At 49.1% G+C, this 22,500-nt stretch overlaps 1 protein-coding gene across 2 annotated transcripts in view; it reads left to right on the top strand.

Moving 5' to 3' along the window:
* Nucleotides 1-22,500, top strand: part of LOC117965048 (small conductance calcium-activated potassium channel protein 2-like) — a 31,390-nt gene that overhangs the window by 4,618 nt on the left and 4,272 nt on the right. The window contains exons 2-7 of one of the 2 annotated variants that reach the window (XM_059006214.1): nt 3,316-3,411; nt 10,757-10,986; nt 11,933-12,121; nt 12,780-12,921; nt 19,062-19,172; nt 20,082-20,209. In XM_059006214.1, coding sequence (XP_058862197.1) covers nt 3,316-3,411; nt 10,757-10,986; nt 11,933-12,121; nt 12,780-12,921; nt 19,062-19,172; nt 20,082-20,209 — 896 coding nt within the window. The remainder of the gene's footprint in view (nt 1-3,315; nt 3,412-10,756; nt 10,987-11,932; nt 12,122-12,779; nt 12,922-19,061; nt 19,173-20,081; nt 20,210-22,500) is intronic. The other variant, XM_059006215.1, reaches the window with a different exon arrangement.

The raw sequence follows: 22,500 nt of genomic DNA on the forward strand, positions 1-22,500 counted from the left end.
TAGTGAGCACTCCGGGGTCCCATTCTACCAGCCTCACCCCATTGCAGTGCTATTGAAGATCATTCAGGAAGGGTATAGTGAGCACTCCGGGGTCCCATTCTACCAGCCTCACCCCATTGTAGTGCTATTGAAGATCATTCAGGAAGGGTATAGTGAGCACACTGGGGTCCCATTCTACCAGCCTCACCCCATTGCAGTGCTACTGAAGATCATTCAGGAAGGGTATAGTGAGCACACTGGGGTCCCATTCTACCAGCCTCACCCCATTGTAGTGCTATTGAAGATCATTCAGGAAGGGTATAGTGAGCACACTGGGGTCCCATTCTACCAGCCTCACCCCATTGTAGTGCTATTGAAGATTATTCAGGAAGGGTATAGTGAGCACTCTGGGGTCCCATTCTACCAGCCTCACCCCATTGTAGTGCTATTGAAGATCATTCAGGAAGGGTATGGTGAGCACACTGGGGTCCCATTCTACCAGCCTCACCCCATTGTAGTGCTATTGAAGATCATTCAGGAAGGGTATAGTGAGCACACTGGGGTCCCATTCTACCAGCCTCACCCCATTGTAGTGCTATTGAAGATCATTCAGGAAGGGTATAGTGAGCACACTGGGGTCCCATTCTACCAGCCTCACCCCATTGTAGTGCTATTGAAGATCATTCAGGAAGGGTATAGTGAGCACACTGGGGTCCCATTCTACCAGCCTCACCCCATTGCAGTGCTATTGAAGATCATTCAGGAAGGGTATAGTGAGCACACTGGGGTCCCATTCTACCAGCCTCACCCCATTGCAGTGCTATTGAAGATCATTCAGGAAGGGTATAGCGAGCACACTGGGGTCCCATTCTACCAGCCTCACCCCATTGTAGTGCTATTGAAGATCATTCAGGAAGGGTATAGTGAGCACACTGGGGTCCCATTCTACCAGCCTCACCCCATTGCAGTGCTATTGAAGATCATTCAGGAAGGGTATAGTGAGCACACTGGGGTCCCATTCTACCAGCCTCGCCCCATTGCAGCTGCCCTATACTTGTGCTGCCATTGCACCTCAGTATAACACATTGCATTGCCATTGCCACTGAAGATCATTTGCAAAGGCATAGTTCGCATAGCAATGGCAGCCTCACCCCATTGCAGCTGCCCTGTACTTGCGCTGCCATTCACCTTGGACAGCACAGGCCCGTTGACACGGCATTGCGAGGCTCACACGGGCAGCTGGCTGGGTTTAACATTGTCTCCCCCGTGCTGAGGATTAAAATAGCATTACAGATTGTCATTGTAGATTATTATAGGCTGCCTGCGGACCATGGGTTTCAACCCCTGTGCCGCGTTGAGATTTTACTGAGCTGCGTTTGCATCAGAAATTAAAACCCTACAGCTCTGGCCATAAGATTTGATTCACCTAGAATTTAAGGACTGAGACATAATTAATAAAGCAGGCATTTCCACTGGGTATACACAAAGTGAGAAACGGAATCATTAATGTGGGTTTGTTTACCTGTTTAAACGTCTTTCTCAGAGTAGCTACACGGGGGTTAATACACTGCGCAGGTGCGCACGCTTCCGCTGTTCAAAATCACGGCCGACAAACATGCACTGATGGGTTTTTTTTTTGCCCGTGTGTTTTTGAAATTATTATTTTTAATCGTCCGAGCAGTGGCGAGCTTCGGATACACACGCACACGCACACGCGCACGCACACGCACACGCACACACACACACAGGGAGTCAGTCACCAAGCCTCCTGTTAATTCTAGCGGTGTGAAAGGATGTTCCTCCTCTGTGCAGGACACTCTCAGGCAGGAGGTGTGAGAGTGTGGGAAGAGAAATTCGCTGAGAAGCTCGAGGATTCAAGGAAGGAAATTAATTTGCAAACCGAACCAATGCAGCACCTTTTTAATTATCCTTTCCGTTAGTGTTTCCATTCTTAGCATCGGTATAATCTGCAATGTCACTGTGAGCCATGCGATGAACCAGCTAGAGTGCAGACCTCTCTGTGCTTTACAATGCTTCCCTATGCTTTACCAGACCTCTCTGTGCTTTACAATGCTTCCCTATGCTTTACCAGACCTCTCTGTGCTTTACAATGCTTCCCTATGCTTTACCAGACCTCTCTGTGCTTTACAATGCTTCCCTATGCTTTACCAGACCTCTCTGTGCTTTATAATTCTTCCCTATGCTTTACCAGACCTCTCTGTGCTTTACAATGCTTCCCTATGCTTTACCAGACCTCTCTGTGCTTTGCAATTCTTGCCTATGCTTTATGCTTGAGCACACTGTGCTGTGCTTTTACTGTGGGGACACACTCATGAGGTCAGTTCTCTGTGTGTGTGTGATTGTCCAGCAGCACTGTGTGTGCTGGACGCTGAGTGAACTGACCTGGTTTTGAGTTTGTTTTTTTTGAGGTTGTTTCAAAGGCAGCACCAGACCCAGCTTACACAGTGATTAACGAACGGGCTTAATAGAGGCAGAGCATATCTTTATTATTAATATCTGTGGAATGAATTCCCCTTGCAGCAGCAGCAGCTAATCCCTCCCCCCCCTCCCCCCCCCCCCCCCTTCCAGGATTTCTATTACCTAACAGCTTCCTGGCTGGTAAGACTAGACTAGAAAAAGATGCTCTTAGTCTGCAGGGATTTAACTTGTATTGTTGTTTAATATTGCATTGTTCCCTTATAAAAGTGACCCCCCAGTAAAAAAAAGCACAGACAGGCAGGCAGGCAGAAAGACAGACAGACAGGCAGACAGGCAGACAGACAAGACAGGCAGGCAGGCAGACAGACAGACAGACAGAAAGATAGGCAGGCAGACAGACAGACAGACAGACAGGCACACAGACAGACAGACAGACAGACAGACAGACAGACACACAGACAGACAGGCAGGCAGGCAGACAGACAGACAGACAGACAGACAGACAGACGGACGGAGAGCCAGACAGACAGACAGACAGATAGACAGGCAGGCAGGCAGACAGGCAGACAGACAGGCAGGCAGACAGATAGACAGACAGACAGGCAGACAGGCAGACAGACAAGACAGGCAGGCAGACAGACAGACAGACAGAAAGATAGGCAGGCAGACAGACAGAAAGACAGACAGACGGACAGTCTGGCTCTCCGTCCATCTGTCCGTCCGTCTGTCTGTCACACTTCACAAGTTTTTCTGTATATCTAATGAACCTCTTCTCCATGTCATGAAACTTGCCTCCAACATTTTTGAGCTCTGGTTTTGAATTTGCTGCTGTGGCGACGGGGTCGGGCTTGCTGCGGGCTGTGTTGACGGTCCGGTTTGTTTTGCTCGTCTCCACAGGGCTCCATGTATTCCTTGGCTCTGAAGTGTCTGATCAGCCTGTCGACGGTGATCCTGCTGGGGCTCATCGTGGCTTACCATGCAAGGGAGGTGCAGGTGAGTTGTGGAATCCAGATCTTACTGCAGTAGGGTAGCGGTCAAGGCTGGTCAGCGGGCAGGCAAAGCAAACCCAGAGTCAGCTGCTGCAGTTTGAAAGAGCAGAGAGTCGCGCTCATTAAACACACAGCAAAGAAATCAAGGCCAAAAGAAACCATTCAAACAAAAACAGAGATTACTGCTCAGACTGGGAGCTGGCCTTCAGTAACACAGTATCACTCTCTCACTCTCTCACTCTCTCACACACACACCCATATCCAGGTGTTATTCCTGTAAGATTCAGCGTTTTTTTTTTTTTTTTTTTTTTTTTTAATAATGAACTGCCAGCGCCAACATCGACAATCTAATAACATGACAGTTTCATAAGAGATTTACCTGCGATACACCAGATGTCTGGCCGGTAAATCGATGGCATTATTATCCTTTTGCTGCTGCACGACTGAATCCACTCAAAGCCTTGTTTCAGACGTTCTGGATCTAATAAAACCACTCAGACTTATACCTTTGGCTCGGCAAAGCAATTTAGTGCAGAAAAAACCTTAGAGGAGCAAGATTACAGAACAACGCTTAGGAAAAGTTTCATCGCAGTAAAAGCACAGAGAGGCATGGTAAAGCATAGGGAAGCATTGTAAAGCACAGAGAGGTCTGGTAAAGCATAGGGAAGCATTGTAAAGCACAGAGAGGTCTGGTAAAGCATAGGGAAGCATTGTAAAGCACAGAGCGGTGTGGTAAAGCATAGGGAAGCATTGTAAAGCACAGAGCGGTGTGGTAAAGCATAGGGAAGCATTGTAAAGCACAGAGAGGTCTGGTAAAGCATAGGGAAGCATTGTAAAGCATAGAGCGGTATGGTAAAGCATAGGGAAGCATTGTAAAGCACAGAGAGGTCTGGTAAAGCATAGGGAAGCATTGTAAAGCACAGAGCGGTGTGGTAAAGCATAGGGAAGCATTGTAAAGCACAGAGAGGTCTGGTAAAGCATAGGGAAGCATTGTAAAGCATAGAGCGGTATGGTAAAGCATAGGGAAGCATTGTAAAGCACAGAGAGGTCTGGTAAAGCATTGGGGAGCATTGTAAGGCACAGAGAGGTGTGGTAAAGCATAGGGAAGCATTGTAAAGCACAGAGAGGTGTGGTAAAGCATAGGGAAGCATTGTAAAGCACATAGAGGTCTGGTAAAGCATAGGGAAGCATTGTAAAGCACAGAGAGGTGTGGTAAAGCATAGGGAAGCATTGTAAAGCACAGAGAGGTCTGGTAAAGCATAGGGAAGCATTGTAAAGCACAGAGAGGTCTGGTAAAGCATTGGGGAGCATTGTAAGGCACAGAGAGGTGTGGTAAAGCATAGGGAAGCATTGTAAAGCACAGAGAGGTGTGGTAAAGCATAGGGAAGCATTGTAAAGCACAGAGAGGTGTGGTAAAGCATAGGGAAGCATTGTAAAGCACAGAGAGGTCTGGTAAAGCATAGGGAAGCATTGTAAAGCACAGAGAGGTATGGTAAAGCATAGGGAAGCATTGTAAAGCACAGAGAGGTCTGGTAAAGCATAGGGAAGCATTGTAAAGCACAGAGAGGCATGGCATGGTAGATACTGTGCAGATTCCTCGCAGTAAGTGTTCCTAAGGGAGGTAGTAATAAACACTTGTGGCTTGACATCCTTGTCTCTTGTTATTGGATCATTTGTTTTCACTGATATTAGTTAATCAATTCAATTATAGTACAGCTCAGTACTCCCTCCCATTGTCATGTGATTTGATTTAATACCAAGTGCAGAAGCAATTACCCAGTCGTGTGGTACAGCCTGATTGCGATATTAACTGCTATTATTATCTGCCTTCTCTCGCTCCCCTCCCCTCTCCTCTCCCTCTCACTCCCCTCCTCTCCTCTCCCCCTCTCCCTCTCTCACTCCTCTCCCCCTCTCCTCTCCCTCTCACTCCCCTCCGCTCCTCCTCTCCTCTCCCTCTCTCGCTCTCCTCCTCTCCTCTCCCTCTCTCGCTCCCTTCTCCCCCTCTCCTCTCCCTCTCAATCCCCTCCTCTCCTCTCCCCCTCTCCTCTCCCTCTCTCACTCCTCTCCCCCTCTCCTCTCCCTCTCACTCCCCTCCGCTCCTCCTCTCCTCTCCCTCTCTCACTCCTTTCCCCCTCTCCTCTCCGTTTCACTCCCCTCTGCTCCTCCTCTCCTCTCCCTCTCGCTCTCCTCCTCTCCTCTCCCTCTCTCGCTCCCTTTTCTCCCTCTCCTCTCCCTCTCTCGCTCTCCTCCTCTCCTCTCCCTCTCTCGCTCCCTTCTCCCCCTCTCCACTCCCTCTCTCGCTCCCCTCCTCTCCCCCTCTCTCGCTCCCCTCCTCTCCTCCTCTCTCGCTCCCCTCCTCTCCACCTCTCCTTTCCCCCTCTCCTCTCCTCTCCCCCTCTCCTCTCCCTGTCTCGCTCCCCTCCTCTCCTCCTCTCCTCTCCCTCTCTCGCTCCCCTCCTCTCCCCCTCTCCTCTCCCTCTCTCGCTCTCCCCCTCTGTTTGGGGTGTCCCTAATAAAGTGGCCACACCTTCCTCAACACGGCTCTGTCCCTAATAAAGTGGCCAGACCATCCTCAACATGATTCTGTCCCTAATAAAGTGGCCACGCCTTCCTCAACACGGCTCTGTCCCTAATAAAGTGGCCAGACCATCCTCAACATGATTCTGTCCCTAATAAAGTGGCCACACCTTCCTCAACACGGCTCTGTCCCTAATAAAGTGGCCAGACCATCCTCAACATGACTCTGTCCCTAATAAAGTGGCCACGCCTTCCTCAGCACGGCTCTGTTCCTAATAAAGTGGCCGCGGTTTAGTTTCCAATTCTGAGTACTGTGTGGCTACTTGAACACAGAGGGATATCATTAAAATTCCCTCGCTCCGCTCTGCGTTCAATTTGCACGCCTCTTAATTTGTCAGCCACTTAAAAAAATTAAAAAAAAGCACTGGTGAAGAACCGCACCCTCCCGCTGTCTGCCTGAGGCCCGCTGCTAATGGACCTGCATGGGGCCGAGCCCTGCTGCTAATGGACCTGCATGGGGCCGAGCCCCGCTGCTAATGGACCTGCATGGGGCTGAGCCCCGCTGCTAATGGACCTGCATGGGGCCGAGCCCCGCTGCTAATGGACCTGCATGGGGCTGAGCCCCGCTGCTAATGGACCTGCATGGGGCTGAGCCCCGCTGCTAATGGACCTGCATGGGGCCGAGCCCCGCTGCTAATGGACCTGCACGGGGCCGAGCCCCGCTGCTAATGGACCTGCACGGGGCTGAGCCCCGCTGCTAATGGACCTGCATGGGGCTGAGCCCCGCTGCTAATGGACCTGCACGGGGCTGAGCCCCGCTGCTAATGGACCTGCATGGGGCCGAGCCCCGCTGCTAATGGACCTGCACGGGGCCGAGCCCCGCTGCTAATGGACCTGCACGGGGCCGAGCCCCGCTGCTAATGGACCTGCATGGGGCTGAGCCCCGCTGCTAATGGACCTGCACGGGGCCGAGCCCCGCTGCTAATGGACCTGCATGGGGCTGAGCCCCGCTGCTAATGGACCTGCACGGGGCCGAGCCCCGCTGCTAATGGACCTGCACGGGGCCGAGCCCCGCTGCTAATGGACCTGCACGGGGCTGAGCCCCGCTGCTAATGGACCTGCATGGGGCTGAGCCCCGCCGCTAATGGACCTGCATGGGGCTGAGCCCCGCTGCTAATGGACCTGCATGGGGCTGAGCCCCGCTGCTAATGGACCTGCATGGGGCTGAGCCCCGCTGCTAATGGACCTGCACGGGGCCGAGCCCCGCTGCTAATGGACCTGCATGGGGCTGAGCCCCGCTGCTAATGGACCTGCATGGGGCTGAGCCCCGCTGCTAATGGACCTGCATGGGGCTGAGCCCCGCTGCTAATGGACCTGCACGGGGCCGAGCCCCGCTGCTAATGGACCTGCATGGGGCCGAGCCCCGCTGCTAATGGACCTGCATGGGGCTGAGCCCCGCTGCTAATGGACCTGCATGGGGCTGAGCCCCGCCGCTAATGGACCTGCACGGGGCCGAGCCCCGCTGCTAATGGACCTGCATGGGGCCGAGCCCCGCTGCTAATGGACCTGCATGGGGCTGAGCCCCGCTGCTAATGGACCTGCACGGGGCCGAGCCCCGCTGCTAATGGACCTGCATGGGGCCGAGCCCCGCCGCTAATGGACCTGCATGGGGCTGAGCCCCGCTGCTAATGGACCTGCACGGGGCTGAGCCCCACTGCTAATGGACCTGCATGGGGCTGAGCCCCGCTGCTAATGGACCTGCATGGGGCTGAGCCTCGCTGCTAATGGACCTGCATGGGGCTGAGCCCCGCTGCTAATGGACCTGCATGGGGCCGAGCCCCGCTGCTAATGGACCTGCATGGGGCTGAGGCCCGCTGCTAATGGACCTGCATGGGGCCGAGCCCCGCTGCTAATGGACCTGCACGGGGCCGAGCCCCACTGCTAATGGACCTGCATGGGGCCGAGCCCCGCTGCTAATGGACCTGCATGGGGCTGAGCCCCGCTGCTCATGGACCTGCATGGGGCTGAGCCCCGCTGCTAATGGACCTGCACGGGGCTGAGCCCCGCTGCTAATGGATCTGCATGGGGCCGAGCCCCGCTGCTAATGGACCTGCATGGGGCCGAGCCCCGCTGCTAATGGACCTGCATGGGGCCGAGCCCCGCTGCTAATGGATCTGCATGGGGCTGAGCCCCGCTGCTAATGGATCTGCATGGGGCTGAGCCCCGCTGCTAATGGACCTGCATGGGGCCGAGCCCCGCTGCTAATGGATCTGCATGGGGCTGAGCCCCGCTGCTAATGGATCTGCATGGGGCTCAGCCCTGCTGCTAATGGACCTGCATGGGGCCGAGCCCTGCTGCTAATGGACCTGCACTGGGCTGAGCCCCGCTGCTAATGGACCTGCATGGGACTTCTGTGAATCAACTAAACGGTTTTATAAACTGGCCCAGGCTTCATTTTTTTTTGATGAACAAGCGGAACGAGAACACGCCGCGTTAATAAGCGACTCGTCTTTATTAAAAAGCTCGAATGAAAAATGGACGCCGGACGCGCTTCATCAGAATCGTTCTGCGAGACTGCGTTTACATGAATAAAGAGGAGTCGCTTCTGCTTTTGAAATGAAAGTGTCAGACTTATTAAAAAACAATTTAGTTGTTTCACAGAATAAAACAAACGTGAATGAAATCAATGTTAGTGTTCCCGCGTTTCTCAGCGTGTGATTGAGAGAGGGGATGTGTTAACAGGATCGATTGGATTCTTAAAGGCGAGGGTGAAACGCAGCCCTAATTATAATCCAGCCCTATTTTGAAATATGTAACTTTACACATTCACACGGGTGTAACTCCAACCCCACAGCCCACACCCGACCTGCACTGAGAACTATTACATCATAATAGGAATCACAGGATAACAAATGCTATGACGTTTTTTTTAAAGCAACTCTTTCACCCACTCTCACTCCCTCTCTCTCTCTTTCTCTTACACCCTCTCTACTGCCTCCCACTTTCCCATTCTCTCTATCCCACTCTCACACTCTCTCCATTCTCTCACTCCCACACCCTGTCACTCTCTCACACCCTCTCTGTCACTCTCTCACACCTCTCACTCTTTCTCAAGCTCCCTCACACCCTCTCTCTCACTTTCTCTCACTGACTCACAGTGGGTTTCCTGCCCGACGTCACGGCTGAGTCTGTATCGCCTAGGCGACCGTTTCACGGGCGGGTGGGGCTCATTAGTTTGCCTGGAGCGTTCTGACTGACTGATTACAGAGCCTCGGGAGAAAAGTTTCAGAATCGAGATTTTAACAAGAGAGGGGACAGGAGGCATTATCAGAGAGAGAGAGAGAGAGAGAGAGAGAGAGAGAGAGGGAGGGAGAGGGAGAGAGAGAGAGGATTTTGAAGACAGAAGAGGAGGGTAGCGAAGAGGGGAAGTGAAGAGAAGGGAGGGGGGGGGGAGAGGAGAGAGGGATAAAGAGAACGAAAGCCTCTGTCTGCATATACATACACACACACACACACAGACATGGCCATAAATTATGCATCCCCTAGAATTTTAGCATTGCGGCAATATATTTTAAAAAATAATAATTTAGATTATCATTTAACATCATGCAATCAAATAAACTACAAAATGAGATCGCAAAAAGTCTACCAGCAGGAAGCCATAATAGCATAACAGCATAGATTTCGAAAGGTCACATTTTTCAATTTGTCAGTTTTTCGTTAAGTATGTATGGGGAAAACTATACAAAAAGGCGGTGTGCAATTCAATATGTTAACAAGGGAACATTATTCAGCAGCTTTCATTGGACTCTATGAAGCTGAGGGAGTTCATTCTATATAGAGGGGGTGGAATTCAATATGTTAACAAGGGAACATTATTCAGCAGCTTTCATTGGACTCTATGAAGCTGAGGGAGTTCATTCTATATAGAGGGTGTGGAATTCAATATGTTAACAAGGGAACATTATTCAGCAGCTTTCATTGGACTCTATGAAGCTGAGGGAGTTCATTCTATATAGAGGGGGTGGAATTCAATATGTTAACAAGGGAACATTATTCAGCAGCTTTCATTGGACTCTATGAAGCTGAGGGAGTTCATTCTATATAGAGGGTGTGGAATTCAATATGTTAACAAGGGAACATTATTCAGCAGCTTTCATTGGACTCTATGAAGCTGAGGGAGTTCATTCTATATAGAGGGGGTGGAATTCAATATGTTAACAAGGGAACATTATTCAGCAGCTTTCATTGGACTCTATGAAGCTGAGGGAGTTCATTCTATATAGAGGGGGTGTGATTCAATATGTTAACAAGGGAACATTATTCAGCAGCTTTCATTGGACTCTATGAAGCTGAGGGAGTTCATTCTATATAGAGGGGGTGGAATTCAATATGTTAACAAGGGAACATTATTCAGCAGCTTTCATTGGACTCTATGAAGCTGAGGGAGTTCATTCTATATAGAGAGTGTGAAATTCAATATGTTAACAAGGGAACATTATTCAGCAGCTTTCACTGGACTCTATGACGCTGAGGGAGTTCATTCTATATAGAGGGTGTGGAATTCAATATGTTAACAAGGGAACATTATTCAGCAGCTTTCATTGGACTCTATGAAGCTGAGGGAGTTCATTCTATATAGAGGGTGTGCAATTCAATATGTTAACAAGGGAACATTATTCAGCAGCTTTCATTGGACTCTATGAAGCTGAGGGAGTTCATTCTAGGGTGGTGACGCATGCATGCGTTTGGTTGGTTCAATATTGCCAACCTGGCTCTTGAACTGGCATACCATCACACCCTGTCAAGCGTGCCCTGTTTTATGTGGGCAGCTCTTCTTGATCGACAACGGCGCTGATGACTGGCGCATCGCCATGACGTACCAGCGCATCTTCCTGATCTCCCTGGAGATGCTGGTGTGTGCTGTGCACCCCATCCCGGGGCAGTACCGCTTCCTGTGGAGGGCGCGGCTCGCCTTCTCCTACACCCCGTCCCATGCTGACGCTGACGTGGACATCTTCCTGGCCATCCCCATGTTCCTGCGGCTGTACCTCATCGCCAGGTATTAGTATCATTATTATTATTATTATTATTATTATTATTATTATTATTATTATTATTAGTAGAAGTAGTAGTGGTAGTATTATTATGTTTGGCAGAAGCTTTTATCCCCTCTCCTCCCCTCCTCTCTCTCTCTCCTTTTCTCTCCCCCTCCTCTCTCTCCCTCTCCCCCTCTCTCTCCTCCTCCTCCTCTTTCTCACTCTCTCTCCCCCTCTCCTTCTCACTCCCCCCTCTCTCTCCCCCTCTCCTTCTCTCTCCCCCTCCTCTCTCTGTCTCTCTCTCTCCCCCTCTATCCTTCTCACTCCCTCTCCTCTCTCGCTCCCCCCCTCTCTCTCTCCCCCCCTCTCCTTCTCTCTCCCTCTCCTCTCTCGCTCTCTCTCTCTCTCTCAAATTCAAATTCATATTCAAATAAGCTTTATTAGCATGGCAGGGATGCTCCTGTGTTGCCAAAAGCATTTAGAAAACACTAATAGCACACATACATTATATGAATAAATAAGACCCTGGTTCTAAGTACACAAGAACATGATCCCAATATAAACAAACCTTCTCTCCCTCTCCCCTCTCCCCTCTCCCCTCTCCCCTCTCCCCTCTCCCTCTCTCCCCTCTCTCCTCTCCCTCTCTCCCCTCTCCCCTCTCCCTCTCTCCCCTCTCTCCTCTCCCCTCTCCCCTCTCCCCTCTCCCTCTCTCCCTCTCTCCCCTCTCTCCTCTCCCCTCTCCCCTCTCCCTCTCTCCCCTCTCCCCTCTCCCTCTCTCCCCTCTCTCCTCTCCCCTCTCCCCTCTCTCCTCTCCCCTCTCTCCTCTCCCTCTCTCCCCTCTCCCCTCTCCCTCTCTCCCCTCTCTCCCCTCCTCCCCTCTCCCCTCCTCCCCTCTCCCCTCTCCCCTCCCCCCTCTCCCCTCTCACCTCTCCCCTCTCCCTCTCCCTCTCCCTCTCCCTCTCTCCCCAGGGTCATGCTTCTCCACAGCAAGCTCTTCACAGACGCCTCTTCACGCAGCATCGGGGCGCTCAACAAGATCAACTTCAACACCAGATTCGTGATGAAGACCCTCATGACAATCTGTCCCGGGACAGTGCTCCTGGTCTTCAGCATCTCACTGTGGATCATTGCAGCCTGGACTGTGAGGGTGTGTGAGAGGTGAGAGGAGAGGGGAGAGGAGAGGACAGGAGGGGAGAGGAGAGGGAGAGAGGGACACAGACACACACTCACACACAAACTCACTCACACACTCACACGCTCACTCACACACTCCGGGGATCAACTTCAGAAGCTTCATGCAAAGCGTTTGTAATCTGTGAAGCAGTTGGCTTGGAAAGGAACATCAATGACACTGAGAGAGGGGCTGCCCTGTGACTCTGCTAATGAGCAGCCAAGCCGCTGTGTGGGAGAGACTCCCGGCCCGGCTCACACTGCAGGGCTTTACAAAGAGCGATCCGGGTTCAAGCATGCAGGCTTTACAAAGAGCGATCCGGGTTCAAGCATGCAGGCTTTACAAAGAGCGATCCGGGTTCAAGCATGCAGGCTTTACAAAGAGCGATCCGGGTTCAAGCACACACTATTCATTCATTCAGGTTCAAACTATTATTATTATTATTATTATTATTATTATTATTATTATTATTATTATTATTATTATTATTATCAGTAGTAGTAGTATTTTATAATATTAATTATTAATAAGATTAATATTATTATTTGTATTAGTAATATTGGTATTATTAGAAACAGTTGTATGATTATTAAAATCATCATAGCAGTGGTATTTTTAATATTATTCTCTCTCTCTCTCGCTCAGGTACCATGACAACCAGGATGTGACAAGCAACTTCCTGGGAGCCATGTGGCTGATCTCCATCACCTTCCTGTCCATCGGATACGGAGACATGGTCCCGCACACCTACTGTGGCAAGGGGGTGTGCCTGCTCACGGGCATCATGGTGAGGGAGCGGCGAGGGGAGCAGGAAGCTTTGAGAAGGGGGCTGGTTCATTATCTTCACTGTGCTTTGAGAAGGGGGCTGCTTCATTATCTTCACTGTGCTTTGAGAAGGGGGCTGCTTCATTATCTTCACTGTGCTTTGAGAAGGGGGCTGCTTCATTATCTTCACTGTGCTTTGAGAAGGGGGCTGGTTCATTATCTTCACTGTGCTTTGAGAAGGGGGCTGGTTCATTATCTTCACTGTGCTTTGAGAAGGGGGCTGGTTCATTATCTTCACTGTGCTTTGAGAAGGGGGCTGGTTCATTATCTTCACTGTGCTTTGAGAAGGGGGCTGCTTCATTCTCTTCACTGTGCTTTGAGAAGGGGGCTGCTTCATTCTCTTCACTGTGCTTTGAGAAGGGGGCTGCTTCATTCTCTTCACTGTGCTTTGAGAAGGGGGCTGGTTCATTATCTTCACTGTGCTTTGAGAAGGGGGCTGCTTCATTATCTTCACTGTGCTTTGAGAAGGGGGCTGCTTCATTCTCTTCACTGTGCTTTGAGAAGGGGGCTGCTTCATTCTCTTCACTGTGCTTTGAGAAGGGGGCTGGTTCATTATCTTCACTGTGCTTTGAGAAGGGGGCTGCTTCATTCTCTTCACTGTGCTTTGAGAAGGGGGCTGCTTCATTCTCTTCACTGTGCTTTGAGAAGGGGGCTGGTTCATTCTCTTCACTGTGCTTTGAGAAGGGGGCTGCTTCATTATCTTCACTGTGCTTTGAGAAGGGGGCTGCTTCATTCTCTTCACTGTGCTTTGAGAAGGGGACTGCTTCATTATCTTCACTGTGCTTTGAGAAGGGGGCTGCTTCATTATCTTCACTGTGCTTTGAGAAGGGGGCTGGTTCATTATCTTCACTGTGCTTTGAGAAGGGGGCTGCTTCATTATCTTCACTGTGCTTTGAGAAGGGGGCTGCTTCATTCTCTTCACTGTGCTTTGAGAAGGGGGCTGGTTCATTCTCTTCACTGTGCTTTGAGAAGGGGGCTGGTTCATTATCTTCACTGTGCTTTGAGAAGGGGGCTGCTTCATTCTCTTCACTGTGCTTTGAGAAGGGGGCTGCTTCATTATCTTCACTGTGCTTTGAGAAGGGGGCTGCTTCATTATCTTCACTGTGCTTTGAGAAGGGGGCTGGTTCATTATCTTCACTGTGCTTTGAGAAGGGGGCTGCTTCATTCTCTTCACTGTGCTTTGAGAAGGGGGCTGGTTCATTATCTTCACTGTGCTTTGAGAAGGGGGCTGCTTCATTATCTTCACTGTGCTTTGAGAAGGGGGCTGGTTCATTATCTTCACTGTGCTTTGAGAAGGGGGCTGGTTCATTATCTTCACTGTGCTTTGAGAAGGGGGCTGCTTCATTCTCTTCACTGTGCTTTGAGAAGGGGGCTGCTTCATTCTCTTCACTGTGCTTTGAGAAGGGGGCTGCTTCATTATCTTCACTGTGCTTTGAGAAGGGGGCTGCTTCATTATCTTCACTGTGCTTTGAGAAGGGGGCTGGTTCATTCTCTTCACTGTGCTTTGAGAAGGGGGCTGCTTCATTATCTTCACTGTGCTTTGAGAAGGGGGCTGCTTCATTATCTTCACTGTGCTTTGAGAAGGGGGCTGCTTCATTCTCTTCACTGTGCTTTGAGAAGGGGGCTGCTTCATTATCTTCACTGTGCTTTGAGAAGGGGGCTGCTTCATTATCTTCACTGTGCTTTGAGAAGGGGGCTGCTTCATTATCTTCACTGTGCTTTGAGAAGGGGGCTGCTTCATTCTCTTCACTGTGCTTTGAGAAGGGGGCTGGTTCATTCTCTTCACTGTGCTTTGAGAAGGGGGCTGGTTCATTATCTTCACTGTGCTTTGAGAAGGGGGCTGCTTCATTCTCTTCACTGTGCTTTGAGAAGGGGGCTGCTTCATTATCTTCACTGTGCTTTGAGAAGGGGGCTGCTTCATTATCTTCACTGTGCTTTGAGAAGGGGGCTGGTTCATTATCTTCACTGTGCTTTGAGAAGGGGGCTGCTTCATTCTCTTCACTGTGCTTTGAGAAGGGGGCTGGTTCATTATCTTCACTGTGCTTTGAGAAGGGGGCTGCTTCATTATCTTCACTGTGCTTTGAGAAGGGGGCTGGTTCATTATCTTCACTGTGCTTTGAGAAGGGGGCTGGTTCATTATCTTCACTGTGCTTTGAGAAGGGGGCTGCTTCATTCTCTTCACTGTGCTTTGAGAAGGGGGCTGCTTCATTCTCTTCACTGTGCTTTGAGAAGGGGGCTGCTTCATTATCTTCACTGTGCTTTGAGAAGGGGGCTGCTTCATTATCTTCACTGTGCTTTGAGAAGGGGGCTGGTTCATTCTCTTCACTGTGCTTTGAGAAGGGGGCTGCTTCATTATCTTCACTGTGCTTTGAGAAGGGGGCTGCTTCATTATCTTCACTGTGCTTTGAGAAGGGGGCTGCTTCATTCTCTTCACTGTGCTTTGAGAAGGGGGCTGCTTCATTATCTTCACTGTGCTTTGAGAAGGGGGCTGCTTCATTCTCTTCACTGTGCTTTGAGAAGGGGGCTGGTTCATTATCTTCACTGTGCTTTGAGAAGGGGGCTGCTTCATTATCTTCACTGTGCTTTGAGAAGGGGGCTGCTTCATTATCTTCACTGTGCTTTGAGAAGGGGGCTGGTTCATTATCTTCACTGTGCTTTGAGAAGGGGGCTGCTTCATTCTCTTCACTGTGCTTTGAGAAGGGGGCTGCTTCATTCTCTTCACTGTGCTTTGAGAAGGGGGCTGGTTCATTCTCTTCACTGTGCTTTGAGAAGGGGGCTGGTTCATTATCTTCACTGTGCTTTGAGGAGGGGGCTGCTTCATTCTCTTCACTGTGCTTTGAGAAGGGGGCTGCTTCATTATCTTCACTGTGCTTTGAGAAGGGGGCTGCTTCATTCTCTTCACTGTGCTTTGAGAAGGGGGCTGCTTCATTCTCTTCACTGTGCTTTGAGAAGGGGGCTGGTTCATTCTCTTCACTGTGCTTTGAGAAGGGGGCTGGTTCATTATCTTCACTGTGCTTTGAGGAGGGGGCTGCTTCATTCTCTTCACTGTGCTTTGAGAAGGGGGCTGGTTCATTCTCTTCACTGTGCTTTGAGAAGGGGGCTGGTTCATTATCTTCACTGTGCTTTGAGAAGGGGGCTGCTTCATTATCTTCACTGTGCTTTGCTACTAATAATAATAAATACAGAATTGAAGAATATTTAGAGGAGGCTGAATCATTGCTCCTCAAGGACACAGGTCTATTGTATTGAGACAGAGGCAGGCAGGTTTGATTCCAGGAGCAGTTGTCACACTCTGGTTTGTAAGTGCACTTGTAATTACCTTTGTAGGTAGGCTGCATAGCCTGGTTGCCTTGGCAACAGTGAAGGCCAAATGGACTTTTGGAATGTACCATTAGACCAACATAAGAGGGGGTGCTGGGGTTCAGGACAACACACTGACACGCACACACACACACACACACACACACACTGACACACAGAAACACACACATACTGACATGCACACACACATACACTGACACACACAAACACACACACACTGACATGCACACACACTGAAACACACACACACACTGACACACACACAAAATGACATGCACACACACTGAAACACGCACACACTGACACGCACACACGCTGAAACACGCACACACGCTGAAACACGCACACACTGACACACACACACACTCTGACATGCACACACACTGACATGCACACACACTGACATGCACACACACTGAAACACACACACACTGACATGCACACACACTGAAATACACACACACTGACACGCACACACTGACACGCACACATGCTGAAACACGCACACACTGACACACACACACACTCTGACATGCACACAGTGACACACACACACTGACACATTAACGTTTAGTAAAACTTAAAAAAAAAGTTTGCTATATTCTTCCAGCTGTTCCACGACTACAAATAAATCCTGCCAGCATTCTGAAATAAACAGCGCAATTACCCTCATCATCATCATCATCATCATCATCATCATCATTATTACTGTATTTTTAAACCTGTTTGTTTATTCACTGGATTTGTGAAACACATCAAACTCGTTTTGATTATTTAGTAATTTCAGGAAATTGCTCTCTTTAAAACCATTTATTTCCGCAAAATAACTCAAATTTAGCAGAGCAGGAATCAGCTAATAATTCGGGGTGTGCCTCCTCTCCACGGTCCAGTTCACCTGCTTGTAATGAGCGAGGCGGTGTCGAGATTCAAAGGGCTGCATTAACCCTGTCACCGCTGAGCGACGCAGCGCCAGAGACTCTGAGAATCAATCTGAGACTCTCAATACAAGCTTCCCACAGTGTGATACAGCACAGCGACAGCATGGCAAAGCATAGGCAGGCATTGTAAAGCACAGAGAGGTGTGGTAAAGCATAGGGAAGCATTGCAAAGCACAGAGAGGTCTGGTAAAGCATAGGGAAGCATTGTAAAGCACAGAGAGGTCTGGCAAAGCATAGGCAGGCATTGTAAAGCACAGAGAGGTCTGGTAAAGCATAGGGAAGCATTGTAAAGCACAGAGAGGTCTGGTAAAGCATAGGGAAGCATTGTAAAGCACAGAGAGGTCTGGTAAAGCATAGGGAAGCATTGTAAAGCACAGAGAGGTCTGGCAAAGCATAGGGAAGCATTGTAAAGCACAGAGAGGTCTGGTAAAGCATAGGGAAGCATTGTAAAGCACAGAGAGGTCTGGTAAAGCATAGGGAAGCATTGTAAAGCACAGAGAGGTCTGGTGAAGCATAGGGAAGCATTGTAAAGCACAGAGAGGTCTGGTAAAGCATAGGGAAGCATTGTAAAGCACAGAGAGGTCTGGTAAAGCATAGGGAAGCATTGTAAAGCACAGAGAGGTACAGTAAAGCATATTAAAAATTGGCAAACTCTGGTAAACACACCCTGGTATAAACTGCAAAAATACCGTGGTACTCTTTTATAAATGAACAGATGTTTTTAAAATTAAAATACACGTTGAACTTGAGTTTCTCTGAAAACTGCAAAGAAACAGGGAGGGTTAAATAAGTCCTATTTTTGGGTGGGGGTGGGGTTGGGGTGGAGCAGTTAATTCAAGACCCGATAAGAAAACTCATTTGAAAAAAAAACTAAACTCCCTTTAAAACAACAAAAATAACCAGTATTGCAAAAAAAAACCAAAAGATTAATGTTGATTAAAGGAAAAAAAAAAAGGGCCGAGAAAAACAAACACGCAGAAAAGAAAAGAGATTGCATTTTTCTTTTTTTTTTGATTCTGTAGCACAATCAGCCCCGGAGCGTTTTGGGGGTACGCGGGCTCCCTGGAGTTTAGAGAGCAATTCAGTTAGCGGGGTGATTAATCTCGGAACCCTGCCGTGCGGAGAGAGAGAGAGACAACTTTCTCTTTACATTGTGCTGTTACCCACCCACAACACGACAGAGAGAAACAGTGAGAAAGCATGAAGTGAAAAACACAGCACAGTGTGATACAGCACAGAGAGGCATGGGAAAGCACAGAGAAGCATTGTAAAGCACAGATAGGTCTGGTCAAGCATAGGGAAGCATTGTAAAGCACAGAGAGGTCTGGGAAAGCACAGAGAAGCATTGTAAAGCACAGAGAGGTCTGGTAAAGCATAGGGAAGCATTGTAAAGCACAGAGAGGCATGGGAAAGCACAGAGAAGCATTGTAAAGCACAGAGAGGTCTGGTAAAGCATAGGGAAGCATTGTAAAGCACAGAGAGGTCTGGGAAAGCACAGAGAAGCATTGTAAAGCACAGAGAGGTCTGGTAAAGCATAGGGAAGCATTGTAAAGCACAGAGAGGTCTGGTAAAGCATAGGGAAGCATTGTAAAGCACAGAGAGGCATGGGAAAGCACAGAGAGGCATTGTAAAGCACAGAGAGGTGTGGTAAAGCATAGGGAAGCATTGCGAAGCACAGAGAGGTCTGGTAAAGTATATTACAGAACAGGGTAAACTAACCCTTATAAAAGTTTCCCACAGCAAAAGGTTTGCAAAGGGCAGAACAGCAGCAACAGCGGCTGCTGTGTCAGTTAAGGGCTGTTTTTTAAATCCCCCCCCCCCCCCCTCTCTCTCTCTCTCTCAGGGGGCAGGGTGCACAGCGCTGGTGGTGGCCGTGGTTGCTAGGAAACTGGAGCTCACGAAGGCAGAGAAACACGTGCACAACTTTATGATGGACACGCAGCTCACCAAACGGGTAAGCAGAGCCAGCCAGCCAATTTCAAACCGTGCCGAAACCAGGCCAGCCAGTCTCCATCAGAGTCAGACCACTTTGAACTGGGACTCCCTCCCGTCAGCCGCTGCTTGAAACTTCTCTCTCTCCCATCTAACAGGGGTCCCTTGTAACAATTTCCCATAGTAAAGCACAGAAAGGTCTGGTAAAGCATGGGGAAGCATTGTAAAGCACAGAGAGGTGTGGTAAAGCATAGGGAAGCATTGTAAAGCACAGAGAGGTCTGGTAAAGCATAGGGACGCATTGTAAAGCACAGAGAGGTCTGGTAAAGCATAGGGAAGCATTGTAAAGCACAGAGAGGTCTGGTAAAGCATAGGGAAGCATTGTAAAGCACAGAGAGGTCTGGTAAAGCATAGGGAAGCATTGTAAAGCACAGAGAGGTCTGGTAAAGCATAGGGAAGCATTGTAAAGCACAGAGAGGTATGGTAAAGCATAGGGATGCATTGTAAAGCACAGAGAGGTCTGGTAAAGCATAGGGAAGCATTGTAAAGCACAGAGAGCTGTGGTAAAGCATAGGGAAGCATTGTAAAGCACAGAGAGGTGTGGTAAAGCATAGGGAAGCATTGTAAAGCACAGAGAGGTGTGGTAAAGCATAGGGAAGCATTGTAAAGCACAGAGAGGTCTGGTAAAGCATAGGGAAGCATTGTAAAGCACCAAGAGGTCTGGTAAAACATATTTAAAAACAGGGTAAACTAACCCTTATAAAAGTGTCCCACAGTAAAAGCACAGGAAACAAGTTTATTTTAGTATTTTTAAAAAAATTGCAGTATTGAGTTTATAAATAAATGAAAACTTTACACAGCTTTACAGTCTGTGCTGTTCAAACAAAGGTGAAACTTTACGCAGCTTTACAGTCTCTCTGTGTGTCCGTAGATTAAGAACGCAGCGGCGAACGTCCTGAGGGAGACCTGGCTGATCTACAAGCACACGAAACTGATCAAGAAGATCGACCACAGCAGAGTCAGGAAGCACCAGAGGAAATTTCTACAAGCGATTCACCAGTGAGCCTGGCATTGCAAAGCACTGTGCAGTACAGCATGGCATTGCAAAGCACTGTGCAGTACAGCCTGGCATTGCAAAGCACTGTGCAGTACAGCCTGGCATTGCAAAGCACTGTGCAGTACAGCCTGGCATTGCAAAGCACTGTGCAGTACAGCCTGGCATTGCAAAGCACTGTGCAGTACAGCCTGGCATTGCAAAGCACTGTGCAGTACAGCCTGGCATTGCAAACCCTTATAAACGTTTACCAGTGTATTTCTGCACAGTATTGCTGCAGTTTTCCTGTGGTTATACTCTGCATTTACCACAGTGTACCCTGCTTAGCCATATTTATTAATACACTTTACCATGCCTCCCTATTCTTTGCCGTGCTTTCACTGCGCTTGATTACGCTATGCTTTTACTATGGGGAAACTTGCATAAGGGAAGTCCTGTATAGTAAAGCATTAAGACTCCCGCTGCACAGCAGTGTGATCCAGTCCTGGTTTCACTGTGAGTTTAATAATCAGACACACCTGAGCTTGTTGCCTAGACACACTGGGGCTGATCAAGCTGGTAGCAGTAAAACCAGGACTGGGTGACACTGCTGTGCAACAGGAGTCTGATTTTCACCCCTGCATTTCAAACACGGTAGAGCCGAACAGGACACACACACACACACACACACAAAAACAGCTTCAAGTGGTAAAATCATTCAACTGGCTCTGTTCTATTGATCTGAGCACAAAACACCCCAAGCAGCACCAGCCTCATTTAAATCATTCATCATTAATAATTAACTGGCGTCGAATGTCACCTGAATTGATTGATTTATTTATTTTTTTTAATATCCGCCCCTCCTCGCTATTTAGCGATGGCGGATCGTGTTGCCCTACAGCCAAGTCACAGAGACAACAACAGAGCCTTGATTGACTGCTTTCTGCAAAGGCAAAAAGATCATATTAAATACACTGGGAATATCCCATTCCTGGTTTAGTCAGGGGTAACCGTAGCTGGCTCCGTAGCTGGCTCCGTTGGCTTGATTTTTTCAGACTGCGCTGCTGAAAATAACCCACGATCAGATTCCAATGCAAATATGAATTTTTTATATAGAGTGGCGTTGTTGACGTGTGGCTTTTTATCTCCTATACCCCCACCTGCTGGACATATTGGGGCATTACAACACAGAGCGTTCTGTGCATGCAGGATTACTAAATGCTCCACAGTGGCAATGCAGACAGACAGACAGACAGACAGACAGACAGACAGACAGACAGGCAGACAGATAGACAGGCAGACAGGCAGGCAGACAGACAGACAGACAGACAGACAGACAGACAGGCAGGCAGACAGACAGACAGACAGACAGACAGACAGACAGACAGGCAGGCAGACAGACAGACAGGCAGGCAGGCAGACAAACAGACAGACAGACAGGCAGACAGACAGACAGACAGACAGGCAGACAGACAGACAGACAGCACCCTTCTAAAAGTGTTCCATAGTAAAAGTGCGATAAAGCACAGTGAAAGCATTGTAAGGCACAGAGAGGTCTGGTAAAGCATAGGGAAGCATTGTAAAGCACAGAGAGGTCTGGTAAAGCATAGGGAAGCATTGTAAAGCACAGAGAGGTCTGGTAAAGCATAGGGAAGCATTGTAAAGCACAGAGAGGTCTGGTAAAGCATAGGGAAGCATTGTAAAGCACAGAGAGGTCTGGTAAAGCATAAGGAAGCATTGTAAAGCACAGAGAGGTCTGGTAAAGCATAGGGAAGCATTGTAAAGCACAGAGAGGTCTGGTAAAGCATAGGGAAGCATTGTAAAGCACAGAGAGATCTGGTAAAGCATAGGGAAGCATTGTAAAGCACAGAGAGGTCTGGTAAAGCATAGGGAAGCATTGTAAAGCACAGAGAGGTCTGGTAAAGCATAGGGAAGCATTGTAAAGCACAAAGAGGTCTGGTAAAGCATAGGGAAGCATTGTAAAGCACAGAGAGGTATGGTAAAGCTTATTAAAACACAGGGTAAACTATGATAAATGCAATAGCATAGCATGTCACTGACTGTTCCCTCTGTGTGATGTATAGCATGGCATTGCAAACCTTTATAAAAGTTTACCAGGGTATTTCTGCAGACTATGCTCTCTGTCTGACCTTCTCCTCTCTGCTCCTCTCCTCTCTGCTCCTCTCCTCTCTGCCTCCTCTCCTCTCTGCCCCCTCCTCTCTGCCTCCTCTCCTCTCTGCCTCCTCTCCTCTGCCCCCTCTCCTCTCTGCTCCTCTCCTCTCTGCCTCCTCTCCTCTGCCCCCTCTCCTCTCTGCTC

Source organism: Acipenser ruthenus, chromosome 32 (genome assembly GCF_902713425.1).
Source record: "Acipenser ruthenus chromosome 32, fAciRut3.2 maternal haplotype, whole genome shotgun sequence".
NCBI classification, from domain to species: domain Eukaryota; kingdom Metazoa; phylum Chordata; class Actinopteri; order Acipenseriformes; family Acipenseridae; genus Acipenser; species Acipenser ruthenus.